Raw genomic sequence first — 18,933 nt, 5'->3', positions numbered from 1 at the left:
GTGTTGTCTTTATAATGCACTGATTATATTATTATTGATGTCTATCCATCTATCCATCCTTTACAATACCTATCCAACAGTCCATGTGCGTTCTTGACAATAAGGACAACGGCTCGTTTACAGTGATGAGTTGATAGTGAGTCATGACTAACTGTGAGAATGATATTGAAACAGCTGATTAAGTCTGACACCAAAAAGTCCCTTTGTTGCTACAAAATGTTGTTTGATACTAGAAATGTTGTCACTTTTGAAGGATATTCAGTCAATATTAACATTGGACTAAAATAATAACATAACGACCTTGCCTTTCTCTTATTTCTTCCGCTCCAGACACTCTCTCAGTGCCTCGCTGGTCCCCACAGATTCCACGAAGAGATCTGGGAAACTCAATAAAACACAGGTAGGTATAAAGGAAAGAGTGGGGGTGAGTGTGCCTTTGTACAATGTCAGTCCAATTAAAAAAAGATGGCGCCCTTGCATAACTCTCAATTCTCATCCGTCCCTCTCTTTTTCTCTCACCCTGCTTGACTCCGAACGCTAGTGATCTAAAAAGTAAAACAATACCGTATTAGTTGTGGGATCTCAGCCACCTCCAGAACGTGGGTGTTTTGCCTGCTGAAAGTCATCGATATGGAACGAGAACCTTATCCCAGGCAAACTGAGAGCAAATGTCATTTATGAAGCCGTTATTTGAATATTAATGCTGGTTTTAAGAGAAAAGCAATTACTCCATCCAGCATCTACTAGACGTGCCCATTTGCATATTTACAACTTGATCGTATTGTTAACCTGTTGCGATAAGTGCATTTGCGTCTTTGCTACACAATGCACTGCTTTGGCTGAGGGGTATCCAATGTGCTGAATGAATACTTCTTTATGCAAAATCGGCCCTTAATGTCACTTCATCGTTCATATCTGACAGCGGAGTCTACTAAAAATCCGAGGGGGTTGGATTGAGCTGTGCTACTCAATTGAGGCGAAGACGGGCCTAATAAAGAGATTTGGTTTCTGTCAAACTACATTAGTCACCTACCATTAGCCAGCCAGCGGCACTGCTTGCATCCAGGCGTCACATCAGTAAATACAGCCAATAGCCACAGACGTGCTCGTACCACTCGGACGGTCTGTGCAGGGAATTGGTCGAAACTGCGGAGCACTTTGTGGATTTGTTTGTTTGAGAAGTAAGTGTGTTGGAACCTTTAGCGATGCAATTTCCTTCGCTCCCATCTCTCTGACTGGTTGTTGCATTGATGTAAACCCCATGGCCTAGGCCCCGCGCAGCAGAGTGACTGCCTGAGATATTAATTCACACAGGGTTACCGAAAGATGAAAATGAAATGGGGCCCAAAATGAAATCAGCAGGTGAGGGAGCTAAGAAGGTAAACACTCTTGCAAAACGACTTTCTTCGTTCTTTATCCTCGCAGAAAGATTATGCAGGTAATGTGTGCCTTCAGAATGAGAGAATGTTATGAAAGGCTTAAAGGTCAGAAGCCGTGTTTTCTCCCGTTAATCCACATGTCCTGATGTTCCTTAAATTGTCTATCTCACTCTTTTCTTTTGCTTGTAGGTTTTCAACCAAGTATTGGATGTCCCAGACATGCATAGTATGTGGAAAGGGAATGTTGTTTGGACTGAAATGTAAAAACTGCAAGTAAGTACTACCTTTTATTAAAACAATAGTAGTGATTTGAGCCTCATTACAGATAATCACATCTGTGATTTATGAAATTAGTGTTGATGTGCTTTTTTTTGGTTGATTGAAACGTGTTTATGAACCCTTTTGTTTTGATCTCACTTGAATAATTCATATTTGTTGTTTCATGATAATGCACCCAATTTGCATAAGTTGTGTAAATAAACTAAACTATGAACAACATGACAAACACTAATAGAAGGCCCTGTCCTTTTTGTGTATGTATGCAGGCTGAAGTGCCACAACAAATGCACCAAAGAAGCCCCACCTTGCCATTTATTGATCATACAACGAGGAGGACGAGAATCCCTCAAAGGTATTTATTTTAATATTTGCTCCACACATAATTTCCTCCAAATTAATGGTGATAACCTTCTCAGATCATTTTTGATTTGCCACTGTTAACCAAGATTTTTTCTCAGTCTTCCTAAGCCAGGTGTTTATCGGAGATGCAGGGTTGACAGGGGGAGATAGAGGTGAAGATATTGCCTATTTCAGTGTGCTTGTACCTGCTTACTTAGGACACCAGTTCTTACAACTGAGCTATCCTGTGGCCAAATGTTGATGATTTTTTTTATTTAAAAGTCAGTAATGAAATTTGAGTTATTAATATCCCACTCTGTTACTTTGATCTTTTTGGAAGTCAGCTTCTTTTCAGTTTGATTAAGGTTGGCTGCAGAGCATGAACCAAAACGCCACCCCTGTCTTTCCATCGTAATTTAGCTAACACATGTTTATGAACACATGCAACAGTCTTGCCCAACACTGATCTTTTCAACAAATATGTATATAGGTGAGCACTGGCCGTACTAAACCAGAAAAAACTCAAACGTGGACTTTAATTGAGTGAATTATGTCAACAAATGTCACATAACTGTATTTAAACCTGTTTAAACTCAATGTTATTGGTTTCAACTGAACTCATGTGAAATGTGTCGACATAATACAGATAATCAAAGTCAACATTTCAGTTCTTTCAATGTGGCTTTAAAATGTGTTGCTGTTTTGTGGATATTAAATGAGTACATTTATTCTGCCTTCATCGTTGCTCATATGTTTGCATTGGACCTTAAAGCTACTGAAAAGACCATTTATTTCAGTCAAGTCCCCATTTAAAACATGAAAGAGTCTTTGCTGGCTTTCGCAGATAAAAGGTTATCTTATTAATTAAGCCACTTAAGTTTGAGTAATGTGACTGCGTCATGCACTGCCTATACTGATACAGACAGCACTGAAAAAAATTCCATTAACTGCTATCGGAATTGAGATTCTTTTGTCCTTTTCTGCCCCTCCCCCCCCCCCCCCCCATTCTTTTCTCTTCCAAATAAGATCAACAAGGAACAACTCAAGGTAAGGAACACTAATTACACTTAATCTATTCTTCTGTAGTAAGAGAAAGTGACAGTTTCCCAATGACTCAATTTCCCCTAGGAAACCTTTTTTCTTCCTAACAAAGTGTCTCTATGCGATAACAATTGGATGGTGTTCAAGAAAAGGCATTTTATAATTGAAGCATGGCCTAATTAAGATTTTTTTTTCAAATGTTCCTGAAGCTATTAGGCTACTATTGTTTTGTTTCAGCCTCCCACAGTGTTTCATTGTTTTCTGTGCTTCTTTTCGGCAGTAGCTCGTCTGGTACGGACTGAATCAGTGCCATGTGACATCAACAACCCGCTCAGGTACACAGACCTGCACATCAGTCAGACGCTCCCCAAAACCAACAAAATCAACAAGGTAAGTGCAAAAATAAACCGTGTGTTAGAATTTTCTGCTGAACCTGTCCTACATATCACATGTCTTCCATTTTTGGGGGGCTGGGAAAGGGTTATGAGTGTCTTTCTCATGGGATCATGAAACCGTACCAAAATATCTTCAGCAGTATTGATGTTTACACAGATGGATTTGTTTTGTGCAATAATACAAGGTTTCCATGGTGGTACCGAGATGATGGAACTGTTGTGATCCCGATGTGTGAGTTTGGAAATAAGACATTTGAATGCATAACGTTCACCTTTAACTTGCTGGTAAAGGATAAACAAATCATGTGTAAATAACTTTGCAAACAGAGATCGGTCTTATGCGTGTGGTTGCTATTTTCTTGGATATATATATATATATATATATATATATAATGTTTTACATTTATCTTGCTTTGAATTTGTTTTTTAAAAACTCTCATTTAAGGGTATTGCCAGTCCCCTGTACTCTCTGGAATTGGTCCTCACAGCGTACTACTACTGTTTGTGTTATGAATGAGACGGACGCAGTCGGAAATATGTTGATACGCCCTTTTCTACTATAATTTGTCAAATTATTCATCACTTCCTGTCTTAGCTCATTATTTTCAAATGTAATTTAGTAAACATAATTTCAAACTATTTTTTCAACAAATACCCTAAATAAAGGCATCAATTCATTTTCTTTTAATTCTTTGGGCGATGAAATAAACTTGCAGAGACTGGAAGCTTAAGAAAAATAAAATATAATCAAATGATAAACATTTTTTTAGCAGTCAGTCTGTCATTCCATTGCAAGCTAGAGTCATTTTAAAACCTCTAACATTCAAGGATGCTCTTCTGGCTGAGATTTTAGGGTGGGCTGCTGGACGAAAGAGTTGTTTGTACATTTGACAACAGCAAAAAACGTTCTTTTGGTTTGAATGTTCAGACTATGTAATGAATAAAGTGCTTCTTCATCAGAGTCAGTACAATCCCGACAGGTGTGTTAAATGCAACTAATAATGCTATTGATTGTTGTAAAAAGTGGCACAAAAACCTGATTTGGCTTATTAGAATCCATTATGAAGTTATTATTGACCCATTTAAAAAAAATTGAAATTGGGTGGAGTCCAGACAGTGTTTGTATTCATAAAATTGTCTTTGGTGACGAATAGACTTATTCACAAGTTACATCTTCAGCTGAAGATGATTGAGTGTTAGCAAACTTTATTCGTGGCTAGGAGGATCATTGCATGCACCACTGAAGGGAGTTTTAAACAAAGGCTTCCTGTTTCATACACAATGGTAAGATGTCTTTGTCAGAAAAGTAAAGGCAGCATATTGCTCATTGTGATGGATTACCTCTGTCTGGGCCAATTGCACGTCTATGCAAGTTGACTTTTATATTGTACTGATATTAATGAAAGCCAAGTGCTGCCTGGAAGGAGGAAAATCAATCTAGAAACTTGTGGTATGTATAATAAAGTTGAGCGCAAGCACTATGTATGCAGACAAAAATGTGCGAGAAATAACCACGTTTCTGTTTCCTGTCTCTTCCCAGGATCACATCCCTGTCCCGTATCAGCCAGACTCCAGCAGTAACCCGTCCTCCACCACCTCCTCCACCCCGTCCTCCCCGGCTCCGCCTCTGCCCAGCAGTGCCACGCCCCCCTCGCCCCTGCATCCCTCCCCACAGTCGGCGCGGCAACAGAAACAGTTCAACTTGACAGGTATCACACTCAGAGTACCTATAAATACAGAGATATTCGAATATTTTACATGGGAAACAATGCATGAAACAATGCACACCAATTCCCCCCTCTATCAGTTCTGAAGCTGATAGGAATGTGATTAATTTAGCAGATTTTTGGTTGAAACTATAGAAAATAATAGATAAAAGTTAAATGCTGAATGCTTGACTTTGACTTCTAATTGAGAATTGCTACTTTTACTTAATAATTTGAGTTCCATAAAAAGCAAAGGAAAAAAAGAGGAAAAAAATACTCATTTTGACCTATTAAAGCGCTATATGAAAGTCAAGCTGGGCACCATAAGTCTTTATTTGTTTACATATTATGCATTCTGTGGTAAAGATTAGTGTGTGCACCAAATTCCACACAATTCATCTACCAATTGATAATGCTTTTCACCTAAAACCAAAAATGTCCAACTCATGGTAGTTCTAGAAGAAAGGGGGTTGCCAAAGTCAGTAAGATACACTGTCACAGAACCATGACCATCTGATGCAAATCTAATAACATCCATCCAATCATTGTTGAGATATTACGTTCTGGACAAAAATGACCAACAGATTGACATTGCCTTCAACAAAATCATGTTGGTTGCGTTGCTAAAAAAGTAAACATGCTTAATTTTCATGAAACCAATCATGTCCAGCAAACATACCACTTACATGTAAACCAATCTGAAAATTACGATATTGTGCTGTATACACGCCTCTTATTCATGTAGTTACTTAAGCCTGTAAATAAAGGAAGAAAAAACTGATTATAAAAAGGGTTAGTAATCATAAATTAATATTTGAGCGACACATATGTTTAAATTATTACGCTGTGAAGCAACACCGTGTTTTATTATCTGCATATGGACTAATTGTGTAAATACTGAATCAACAATCAACCTTGTAAGATTTGTAAATCCACATCACTCCAGCTCTCCTTTTGTTTTCTTTCCGCAGGCTCCAGTTATTTCAAGTACAAACAACAGTTCATCTTTCCCGGTAAGTACCTCGTAATTGTTCATTGCCCCTACCCATAATACCCTAGAAGCAGCCCAGGAAGAGTATGGAGGAGGAGGACTCCTTTGATGTTGGTGCTGATTTTCACCATGGCCTGCTTTAAGACTGTCGTCCCCTTCACCCACTCGTTGGTTGTCTCATTTTGGGCCTCCTAATGACTTGTCAATGCCCAGACTCTTTTCCTTTGCCCACACTGGGACCACACAGTCGTTGCTTATTTGGCAGCCTATTATAGCCCAGACAACCTGGAGTGGTGTGAGGAATAGAACGAGGTGTAATTGAGATCTGGCGAGACAGGGTTTTTGGAAAGAAATGAATATACAGCTCCCTGGATCTTATTATTGTAGCCACACTGTCTGTTTTAATCTAAATCACATGAGCTACCTTTATGAGCTGCATAACAACACAGTCGAACACTACCACTTACTGTTAGTCCCGTCAATCTAAAAACCATTACGCTGTAAGTGTAGCTATATTCAAGTCAAATTCAATTGACTGTAAATGCAGGCTCTTTTGTTTTGATAAGAAAATGAAAAACACATTGACTCCCAGGGGTAATTACAGTAGGATTGAACATGTATTCATCCATCATATTTACACAAGCGCTAAAGTGTCGCTTGAGCATATTCCAACGTACATTTTTGGTGGAAAAAAGGAATACCCTTCAGTCAGTCGGTCGCAGGGGCCACAAACACAGCGGCTGGCAAAGAATCACACCATTGGACATTTTAGAGCCTCCAATCCTTCTGGCTTGCTGGTCTTTGGAGTAAATCCATGAAAAAATCCATGCAGGCATCACACGGAAAACAAAATCACATCCTTCTCAATTTGAGGTCACGTGCCAGCTACTAATGCACCGTGCCACAAAGGGAATGTTTTTTGGGTGGCTCACACTGTGCCAACACGGGCTGAAAGCATGGCATGTCTTTAAAAGGTAGATGCCACATCAAATCGGACCTCACTCGTCTTACATGTTCAAAATGAATGCTTTCATGAAAAAGCTAACAGAATGTAACCTGCTCTTTCTTTCTCTGAAGATATGACGCACAGTATGCTCTACATGCTTTCATGGTGATCAAATTAAATACAAATCTTTCTACATGCTTTGAAGACGCATATTCTGAAGGGATATCACATTTCGACACATATATTGTATTTCTCAAGATTGTATTCCCACTGTGAAAACTTTTCTAAGCTTATTGATATTTCCATACACATTATGTCTAGAACGTCAGACCAATACAAAAGGGTTAGGAGAATGTGAGCGTTCCTTTGTGCAGCTAACATTTTCTCTGCTGCAAACTGCACACCAGGTGCAAAGAAAAGAAACAAAACGTGTTGAATTCCAGCACACTGTCAGCACTAAGTGATTTGAAATTGCTTCAGTGATGAATTGCCATAAATGCAAATGATATTCCCAATGTATCATGATATGATTTTGGTGTTCTCTAATTGAAATCTTCAAACAATGAGTTGGAATTGACTTTTCTTCGCTGCTTTCACCCCAGGGAAAAGATATGCTGCGGTGGATTTGATCATGTTTTTACCATGTTAACACGTTTTTTTTTTTAAATAAGGAGAATCTGGATTTACACAGGCCTCGAAAAACTTGGACATACAGTTCGTGGAAATGTGGCAATGCGGGCATTTGAATCAAAGTCAAATGTTTGCTGCTCTAAAATATGTTTCCTGGGAGTGAAACTTTTAAATGTATCAATTGCTATTAAGCCGGAACCCCTTTTAATGCAGACTTATCTATTTTAAGATGGAGGTACATACATCTTACCTATAGCTGAATTAAATCACTTCCTTTAAAAAATAAAAATTAACTAAACAATTGCCCTCAGTAAAGTCTTAGTAAAATATCAATAAAGTATTTTTGACTTTTTTCACAACCCTAATTGAATACAAACAGTCTCACTTTCTACATGTGGTTCACTACTTAGTTGCTTTCATCTATATGGTAGTTGCTAGTGGTTTAATAAAAATGCCATTAAAATATTGAGGAAATAAATTATTACATCTTTTTTCCAGCCCTATAGAAGAATAGAGACCAAAAGATACAGGTTTAACAAAATTGATGGTAAAATAATCCAGATTATATGTGAATCAGTCAACTGGTTGATAATCATTTTATATTTAGTAGCGGTGTGTTTCATTGTGTTCCCATAACTTCAGTTGGGACATCAACTGTTCAAATACTTTCTAAAGGTGTCTCGTTATTCAACAAAAAGATGCATGGCTTTGTTCTAACCTGTTTGTTTGATATTTGTTACTCTAATTTCCCCAGATGTTGCTCCAGAAGCTCCTCCAAGCAGAGCACCACAGGTCATCCTGCACCCCGTACTGTCTGAACCAGGGTGAGCAGATCATTCATTATAACACGTTATTCATCAAAACCACATGTCTACCTTGGAAGAAATGAAGAAAGTACTGATGATATACATCATAAGTACTTGTCAGTTATCTTCCTTTCATCTACACGCTCCTTTGTCTCCTCCTCTCCGTGGCCGCTGGTCAGAGGCCAGGTCAAACTTATTGGAGCAAAGATATTTGGGTGACAATTTCAATGCGGGAGCCTACATGACGAATACTCTGAATGTCAGCACATCCTTTCGTTCACGCTACACTTGGGATGCCAACTGGATTTTCACTAGCTCTTTGATGAAGCCAGTGGTCACGGGAAAACAACCCGAGAAGGAGGAGGAGTGATGAGATGCCTTTCGACCCAGATGTTAATTGGATCAGAATCTCAATCTATCATAGAAACAGGGCGAAATTACCCCCATCTATAGGCAGATGGTCAATTTTGATGAAATATGGACTGTACTTATGGATTGTAGTGGATTAATCAATAGTAAATAATGTCATTTGTTTTATTGTATGAACATCCACTTGAAGAGGTTCGAGACAGATGATGGCTGTTGTTTTAAATTATGCTTAACCCCAGGCTAGTGATGTATTTAGATACAAAATATATTTTTGACGTCTTCATGCTACATTCTTTAAGCAGCTGTCAGCTTTGAAATAAGAATATGTAAATGAAAGCCCGGAAATATTTATAGCAGAAAATAAAGTACAAAGGGTAATGTAATGCACACATAACAGGAGGCTCTATAGCGTTGGAAAAGACTGGGGGTTTTCAAGGATCACTTAGTGTCATTAAGCAACAAAGGGTTACCGAAGAATTCAGTTGGTTCTAGTCCATTATGCTACACATGAAAAAGACATGACAGAAGAGCACAATAGCAATTGTAGTAGAATGAGGTAGGTTTTTCTAATTTGCAACAGGACAAATGTAATCAAAACATCTTTAGTTTGTTGGGAGCTAATATGGCCGCCATAAGAGTCATGCGATCTGACGTCAAGAGCAATATTCCTAACCATGAACAAATAGATAATTGTATATTCAGACAGAACTGCCAGATGGTTGTACAGACAAACATCATAAAACAAGGATTTGTTGTCAACCTTTCAACAACTCCAACTCTTTTCTAGCTAAAACCTTTAATAACATTTTGTCTTTGCCTTACATAATAATCACGCTTTAACCTTTATCAAAAGAATGATGTTGACAAAAGCAGACTAGACACACATTTTGTTTCAGAACCCTTTAGGGCCATGTTTTAGCTTTTTTTAAATGGCAATGAAAATATAAAAGCTAACACATTTTCAGGCCGAGGCTAATAGAACAGGTTAATAGTGAAAGTTATATAAAATATGTACTATAGTTAGTGAGAGTTATCAAAAATGCAATTTAGTGTTTCTTAGAGGGGCATCAGTAACACATCCACAAATATTGGATACATCTGGTGTTTGTGACAGCTAGATGATTACATCCAAAATGATCAATGGTCATATATCCTATATGTAATCTACATTAAGACAGCGTCATGCAGCGTTACATTTAGAACTTAGATAGTGAAGAAACCTCTTAAAAAAATTGGAAATATGCATGAAAAACATACGCTCATCTTCAACCCCATGCCTTTGAGTCTCTGCTCATTATAATACCTCTAGATGGACCATTTCACCATTTCTCACTCACAGTCTCTCGTTCTTTGCCTTTTGACGAATGTGAATACATTAGCACAGGTTATGAAAGCCGTATTCCTCTGATTTAATTAAAGCTATTGTCCCTCCTTTCCCACATCTTTGTATGCTCTTGCAGTGGCAGATAGAGGTTTCTTTGGCCTTAATGGCCTCATTCCAGGGTTAATGAGGGCCTGTCTCAGACCCCAACACCCGGCAGGTACCCCTCATTAGAGCAGAAATCGAAATGTGGTGGGGGCCCCTGGCGCCACAGGAATCACATTATTTTATACGCTGCCTCACCTTTAGTCTTCACCCAGAGTCCAGAAATTGCTTTGCAAACCAGTGTTAATATACCACAGAAAGGTTGTGAGAGGTTACACGCTGATGTTACACAGCCAGCTCTGTGGACAGAGGAGGGGGGGGGGGGGGGGGGATCATTTGTGTCGTGTCTGTGGCACCCACGGTGTAAGTGACACTGTACATGCCGGGGTCAGAAATTAATAGGGGCTCAGGGCAAAAACGTACCTGAAAGTTAATACCGCAAAACGCCTGGGAAATTGATAATTATAGGCAATTAATTAGTATAAAAGCCTGCATTTCAGTAACTTATTCTCAGTTTAATCTGGAACCAAATTCACAGCCTGATAAATGCTGAGCTAATAAAACAGTTTACCGTCAAGAAAATACCCTGAATAAAGTCCTGACTGATAAAAAAAAAATGCAATATCATAATTCTATATCAATCCAAGTCTATTGATAATGGGAAAACAAATCTGGCGGCCGTTTGAGGCTACATTTATTCCTATCATAACACACCCAAAGCTCCGACCCAACTGTAGGTGATCGAGTTGCATTGTGGGTAATGTTGGCGGTAGGTTTTGAGAACCAGTTCAAATGCATGAGATAAATAGGATGATGATAAAGTATCTCTGGTTTTGCTGCATCAACTTTCTTTTTTTCACTATCCTTGTGTTTAACTGCTCTTTGTGAAACAAGCGATGGTACAAAGGTGCATGTCTAAAGCTGGCGTTGCCATTGTGTTTCTATGGAGAGCTGTATGTAGCAGGTATGTATCAGCACAAGCTAGCAAGGGAGGTAACCATAGAAACGAAACGAAACCTAACTGGCTATTTTCTTCACAAGGCTGTGGCCGTTTCTCAATGTCGAGTAGAGCTGCTGCAGAGCCACTATTTCAAGTATACTACGTCATCGAGTGGCACCGAAGGACTGTTTAAATGCCCAGCATTCGGCGCCACTCGATGACGTAGTATACTTGAAATAGTGGCTCTGCAGCAGTTTACTCCACATTGAGAAACGGCCAGTAAGAGTAGCTAGTGAAGTTTAGTTTCTATGGTTACCTTGCTTGCTAGCTTAAGCTGCTACATACAGCTGTCCTCTGATTGGTTGTGTGTCTAAAGATCAAAGTTGAAAAATGCGACATTTTAGCACATTGCTTGGCCACAATTGTGAACGCTGTGCGACCACGTGGGTTGTGCTTCCCCCTATCCGCCAGCAAAACTCTCTCCATAAAAACGCTGCGGCAACGCCAGCATGATCCCTTTACCGCGTATCAGGTGAATGGAGTTTAAATCCATGGAGTACTTTAAATTATTCTTTAAGTTTGGTAAACAAGCCTACACATCAGCAGCATATTCAAACATAGAATTGAACAATACTAAATCCACCAATCACCATTGTACTTGAAGAAAATGGCATTAACAAAGACAGTTAAATAAGATAAGATATACTTTATTTATCCCAAATTTGGAAATGTTTTCGTTGCAGCAGCATGAAAACAGGTATTGCACATAATAGGAAATAATTACACCAAACAAAGATTTACACATTACACAGAAGTTCTAATGTTAAACCTTGGTTAGACTCATAAATATTTATCAGGGCATCGATCAAGTCTGCAACATTCCAGGAGACAAGATATCAAGAATTAATCATTTATACATTTTAATATAACAAAACAAAAAGCCATTTAAAATCCTGATTAATGGTGCAAAATTACATTACATTGCATTTAGCTGACGCTTTTATCCAAAGCGACTTACAATAAGTGCATTCGACCAAGAAGATACAAACTTGAAGAAAACAGAATCATATAAGTCCATCAGGTTTCATAGAGACAAAACATTTCAAGTGCTACTCAACTGGCTTTAGATAAGCAGTCCTTTGTTAGTATATAAGTGCTCTGTTAGTAATTGTATCGCTCGAAGTGGAGTCGAAAGAGATGAGTTTTCAGTCTGCGCTGGAAGATGTGTAGGCTTTCTGCTGTCCTGATGTCAAAACACTACATAAATAAAAACAACACATAGACTCATCAGTTATGAGTGAAAGAGTTTTTTGTCATAGTTTTATTTTAAATTGTATTCTTCTTTCTTTTAGGAATGAGGGCAACCCTTTACTTCAAATCGAAGTTGAGCCTACATCAGATGTAAGTCCTTGTTTTGTGATGCTTTTAAATATATGTGAATGTTTTTCATACATCGTACTGTGTAACATTTCTGTTGGTAACATCAGTGTAAAATGATTTGTGAATCCAAATGAAGACCGAGTATAGCTCTCACCGTCACTTGTCGTAGTCATTTGCACCGTTCTCTCATTTAGCATAATTTGACTCGGCTCCCCTCCAGGTACGTTTGAGTGAAAAGCAGCAGGAAGGAAAAGATGCAACTCGACGTCATCTCCGTTCTGTAACAATGAAATATCTTGAGACAATATGATGAAGATTGCCTTGAATAGTATTCCAGCAGGCATCTTTGATTAGGTCATTTTCAATTCTGCAGTACATTATATTTGAAATCAAATCAGAATAAATCAAAAATAATTTCCCTCTGGCTGTTTTCCCTTTTCATAACTCTTTTTTAATGTTATTGGCAATGGCCTAAACAGCAGTGAGTACTTCGAACGAACACAACTTGACAAAAATGATATGCTGTTTTATATAGAGGAAACATAGATACTGTATATGTGTATATGCTAGTACATATGCATTGATGAAGTCAATGATTAAATGTACTATAATATGACAGAACTCGGTTTTACATTCGGCGAATGAACAACCATGTTTATCTGTGAAACTTCCTTTAGAAGAGGTTTCAGCAGATTTGAATCCTCCAGCTCTCAAAAGTCAAAGTCAACTTAAATGTTTCTGTTTGTGTCTACAGACTCAGTGGCATTTGTCAGAATAAAAGCATTTGACATCTTGGTCAAATATTGTATTCACCATACCTGTATGTACATCTGTGAAAAGCAGGCCTACAGCTACCAAAGAACATTTCAATTTTGCTTGATCACAGAACGAGGACGGCAATGACGAGGATTCCGGTGACGAGTTCGAGGAGATGAACCTGTCGCTCCTGTCGGCACGCAACTTCCCGCGCAAGGCCAGCCAGACCAGCATCTTCCTGCAGGAGTGGGACATCCCGTTTGAGCAGCTTGAGATCGGGGAGATGATCGGCAGGGGGCGCTTTGGCAAAGTTTTCCACGGACGCTGGCACGGTGAGGTGGCCATCCGCCTGATCGACATCGAGCGGGACAACGAGGATCAGCTCAAGGCCTTCAAGCGTGAGGTGATGGGTTACCGCAACACTCGCCACGAGAACGTGGTGCTGTTTATGGCGGCCTGCATGAGCCCACCACACCTGGCAATCATCACAAGGTAAGGATAAAGACGGGACATGTGTTGTGAAATAAACGCCATGGCTGCTGAAGAACTTGCTTTGTTGTTATATCTCCTAGTTACAAGTTTAGTGTGTAACTAAATCTGCAATATATGTCATTTTGTTTTAAGCACCTCCATTTCCATTGTTTATTGCAGTGACACAACACACTCATAGCGTCATTTAGTATGCTTATATATTATATTGACTTTTTTTAAGTATACTTTTCAAGATTTCAAGTGTGAAATCACTGCATACTCAAAGCCTACTTTTGTTATGTTGTACAGAAGTGGGAGGCAGAAACACAAGATCAAGAATCATATAAAAAAAAAAAAGGAAAATATAACTATAAAAACACGAAGGAGGTGAGAAAAGCAGTATATTTTGAGTTTAAGTTAATTTGCCACATTTTAGAATGTACAACTTAGTATAAATAAAGCATAGCACAGTCATAAAAATACATGTTTCCAAAGGAATGGCAGAATATAGTGCAGGGAACTTTATAATGTATATGAATTTAGTTCTGGGCCATAAGATAGACTTGGATATAACATTGCATTGATAAAAATAGTAGAGGTTATTAACATGATTTCTAAAATAAATGTTATCATGTCTACAGTCAACATATTGCAATCCATTTAAAATATAAATATGTATGTGTAAAACTGAAGAGAAAAAGACAGCTGTATCATGTGATGTTGAAATGTTTAATACATAACGATTTCTGATAAAAGCCTAACACTAAGACATATAAGATAAGAAGTGTTTTCACCTTTGTGTATTCCATTCAAGTATATCATTTCTATATAATATATATAAACGAAATACTGCATGTATCCATAAAACATGTTCATTTAATGCATTTGTAATGTCAAAAAAGTTGCGAACTTTTAGGAGGGCAATGAGTTTAAACTGTCCATACAGATTGATATTCCACATTGAAAGAAAGGGGAGAAAATATGTAATATATGTGTTACTTTTTCATGAATACACTAATCCCCACTGCTCACATGTTCATTTTTCTGCAATATTATTTGGGAGACTCCTAAAATGAATCACACCTCCAAAAATCGTGGTGTGCTCTGCTTCTTAATTTCTTAAGCTGGTCCCTGTCCCCTGGGACTCATTTCAGACCAGGCACTGATCCGGCCGCCTCTGGGACAATGAAGCGTGCCACAGACATTATGATGAGAACAGGCTGCTAGAAGCACTCACATCGCCTGCTGTAGTTGTCTTAATAGTGGTTGGAGTGAATCTGCCTGCATAGTGAACAACCTTCAGTATTTTTCTCATTTTTCTACGAGGCTGTGTTCTTGTTAAAGACCATCACAAGGAAACATCTCCAGTTTAATTAATTAACTAATAATGTTCAAAAAGAAAGTTGTTTGGATGTTTGCCACAGGCTGTGAACAAAGAAGAATGTCTCAATAAGAAAAAGAATCAGCCTCTTTGTATCTTCTCTTTTAATATGTATTTGACAGCAGAACAAATTAACTTTTTCTTCCTACATTCTCTGTTAAGACAGAGAAGAAAGAGTGGGATTTCCAAGCTGGACTCACAGTTTAAAAAGTGATTTAATGAAGCCAATAGTCAAAGAAATGACTCCCTTCTCATTGCATTCACAGTGATGGTAAACAGCTTTTGAATACCGGCTTGACTGATTGATTGATTGAGATGTGTGATTGCAGTTGATGCCTGCTCCAATTGTCGTGAGTGCAGGGGAGATGCCTTCCTGATTGCTGAGAATAATAGCAAATGTCAGTGCAACAGGTGGCTTTGTTATCCACCAATAATCTGCTTCTCCTATTACTCTTTTCAAAAAGGGGACTAGAATGCACTTTCTGATACTCATCGAGATAAATGTGTAATATTAAGTGTGGTTTATTAAGGATGAACATTTTCAGGGTGCATTAGTGAAAGCATAAACATTGATCGTTTAATTTGTCACAAGTGGCAGGGGATCGATTCTGCCTAGTGTACAGAACACAGGGTTATATCAACTCTATCATTAATCCCTGTGATGTTTCTTCTATTGTCCCATCGACTACTCTCTGTGATAAGTTTCTTACATTTTTTATTGAAAAAGTATCTGCTCTTAGGCTAGCCCACACTAGTGCTACCCCAGATCCTGCTCCTTTTCTGTGCCCTGCTGTCCTCGACCACTTTGAGCCTGTATCCCTCTCTTCTCTCTCGGATGTAGTCAAGCACCTGCGGCCGACAAACTGCACCTCAGACAGCATTCCCTCTCGCCTTCTCAGAGATGTTTTTGATTCAGTTGGAGCAAGTATTTTATTACTTTTAAACACCTCTCTTAGCTCAGGATGTGTCCCAGCTGCCTTCAAACATGCCGTGGTTAAGCCACTACTTAAAAAGAAAAATCTCGACCCCTCCATTCTCGCAAATTTTAGGCCCATCTCCCAGCTACCTTTTTTATCAAAAGCCCTGGAGCGAGTAGTCTACGCCCAGCTGCAGTCTTTTTTAACCATCCATGGAATCCATGAAAAGTTTCAATCTGGCTTCAAACCCATGCACAGCACTGAAACAGCCCTTTTAAGAGTTTTTAATGATCTGCTCCTAGCCGCCGACTCAGGTAGCCCAGCTGTCGTGGTGCTGTTAGACCTGACAGCTGCCTTTGACACTGTGGACCATAGCATCCTGTTGTCGCGCCTTGAACAGTCCGCTGGCATCACAGGCTCTGCCCTTGCATGGTTCAGGTCCTACCTGACAGACCGTAGCTTCTCGGTACAGCTAGGTGCCTTCTCCTCTGCCAAAGCCCCTCTTACCTGTGGGGTTCCCCAAGGCTCGATTCTGGGCCCCATCCTTTTTCTACTCTACATACTGCCCCGAGGTTCAATTCTCACAAAACATAACATTCCCTTCCACTGCTACGCCGACGATGTACAGATATATCTGCCTCTAAAAGCAAATGTCAAACACTCACTACAGCAGTTGATGGACTGCTTAGCAGAGATAAAATCCTGGCTGAGCAAAAACTTTCTCAACCTCAACGAGAGCAAGACTGAGGTCATCTTTTTTGGACCGCAACCTCCAGCCTCTCCGGTTGATATTCTGGGGTCTCTCAAAAAAAACATCCTCCCCTCGGTCATGAACCTTGGAGTGACCTTCACTAGCACTTTTAAATTCGACAAGCAGATCAGCACTGTAGTCAAATCGTGCTTTTTTAAAATAAGACTATTGGCCAAAACCAAGTCGTATTTATCTTTTAAAGACTTGGAAAGGGTTATTAACGCCTTTGTAACCTCGAGACTGGACTATTGCAACGCTCTGTATGTGGGTATGGACCAGGCCTCAATCAAACGCTTACAGCTAGTCCAAAACGCGGCTGCACGTTTACTGACTGGTCACAAAAAGCGCGACCACATCACCCCTATTCTGGCCTCATTACACTGGCTTCCAGTTCGGTTCAGAATTGATTTTAAAATCCTTTTATTTGTTTTTAAAGCACTAAATGGGCTGGCTCCGGCCTATATAGCTGAACTCCTCGAGCGCTACACCCCAGCCAGAGCTTTAAGGTCTGCTGACCAGCTGCTGCTGGTAGTGCCCAAGACCAGGCTTAAAACCCGAGGGCACCGAGCCTTCGCAGCAGCTGGCCCTAGGCTCTGGAACACTTTGCCCCTCCATGTGAGGTCGGCCCAGACCCTAGGGGTTTTTAAATCCACTCTAAAAACACACTTCTTCTCTCTGGCTTTCTAGTTAGAGCGGAGCACGACTCCTGACTTTTCCTTGTGTTTTTATTTTAATTTTGTTTTTTATATCTGTTGTAACTTATTGTCGTTTATTGTGTTTTGTAGTAATGTGTTTTTATTACATGTACAGCACTTTGGCTCGACTAAAAATCGCTTTTAAATGTGCTATATAAATAAAACCTGATTTGATTTGATTTGATATCTATATTACTATGATTATAATCTTCTGCACCTTAAAACCCACTGTCTGTCTGCACTGCCTGTGTTTTAACATGTTCTTTCTTGTTTTGTTTATTTTTGTTGTTGTATTGTTCTGTTGAGTTTTTTTATGAAGATTTCCAGTACTGTATGTTGCATGTTTTTATTTGATTGTATTTACTTGTTTAAAATGAAATGTGTCTTTAAGGTGACTTACGAAATCTGTCCAGGGACTACAGATGAAAAATAGCCTCTTGGCTACCTCTGGCACATTTACAGAAATGTTGATTAATGTGCACTGTCCCTGTTAAATAAACGTACATAGGTGAATTTCAGCTTGTTGAGGTGGCTTTACTATCTTTTTATCAAGCGCTGCCTCTGAGGTATAGCAGTAATTGTTGTCATAAGGTGTATGTAAGGTTTCTACTGAAGTTACACTGAAGCCATAAGCCACATTTGGTCCACATAAATAGCCAGAGGACAGAGAGCCTCTAAAAATGCAGCTGCTGTCAGGTCAGCGTTGGTAATGAATATGTATGAACTGTTGGCTTCAGGTCCTTTGTTGGTCACCTGCGTGGCACAGTTGGGGTTGAGGGCTTCAGGTGTGAGGCGGGGGGGCGGCTGTAGAGCTGTCTATTAATAAACCGCTTTGAGGCACCCCTCCAGAAATATGACACTACCTCTCACATGGCGGTGTAACAGCCTCACCCTGACACCAAGTGGGCCCGCGTGTCAGTTAGAAATGATGACATTTCATCCTCCAACAACATCTCAAACTGCCGGTGAAGCCAGTTTTTTTGGTTGGCAAAAACACATTTGACATCAAAGATGACTGGTTATATGAAGTGAGAGCAGCTATTTGAGAAGTGAACTAAGAAGATATTGTGTATCTTGTGTCAAAAGTTATATAACAAGCCAAAATTAGCGTGTGTGGTCCTCACGTACGCAAAACCTAGTTACCAAAGTAAACACTTTTGGATCAATTTTTCACAAGCCACATATATTCCGAACATTTTCACGAGATTTGGCAAATCATAGTACTAACGTTAAAGCGCCCCCTGAAAGCCACTATCTAAGCTATGGGTAATTGGAATCTATCTTGGAATAAAGCGTGAACATTGTAACAATAGGGCATTTTCCTTTCTCTTATTC

At 39.3% G+C, this 18,933-nt stretch overlaps 1 protein-coding gene across 4 annotated transcripts in view; it reads left to right on the top strand.

Annotated features, from left to right (window-relative positions):
- ksr2 (kinase suppressor of ras 2) overlaps positions 1–18,933 on the top strand; it is a 104,029-nt gene that overhangs the window by 67,920 nt on the left and 17,176 nt on the right. For 3 of the 4 annotated variants that reach the window (XM_034118693.1, XM_034118694.1, XM_034118692.1), the window contains 11 exons: positions 331–400; positions 1,569–1,652; positions 1,925–2,010; positions 2,117–2,170; positions 3,024–3,044; positions 3,319–3,428; positions 4,974–5,142; positions 6,111–6,152; positions 8,461–8,530; positions 12,600–12,648; positions 13,514–13,875. In XM_034118693.1, coding sequence (XP_033974584.1) covers positions 331–400; positions 1,569–1,652; positions 1,925–2,010; positions 2,117–2,170; positions 3,024–3,044; positions 3,319–3,428; positions 4,974–5,142; positions 6,111–6,152; positions 8,461–8,530; positions 12,600–12,648; positions 13,514–13,875 — 1,117 coding nt within the window. The remainder of the gene's footprint in view (positions 1–330; positions 401–1,568; positions 1,653–1,924; positions 2,011–2,116; positions 2,171–3,023; positions 3,045–3,318; positions 3,429–4,973; positions 5,143–6,110; positions 6,153–8,460; positions 8,531–12,599; positions 12,649–13,513; positions 13,876–18,933) is intronic. The other variant, XM_034118695.1, reaches the window with a different exon arrangement.

Source organism: Trematomus bernacchii, unplaced genomic scaffold (genome assembly GCF_902827165.1).
Source record: "Trematomus bernacchii unplaced genomic scaffold, fTreBer1.1, whole genome shotgun sequence".
Taxonomy (NCBI): Eukaryota; Metazoa; Chordata; class Actinopteri; order Perciformes; family Nototheniidae; genus Trematomus; species Trematomus bernacchii.
The sequence above is the reverse complement of the archived record's forward strand: the minus strand, read 5'-3'. Positions and strand labels throughout refer to the sequence as shown.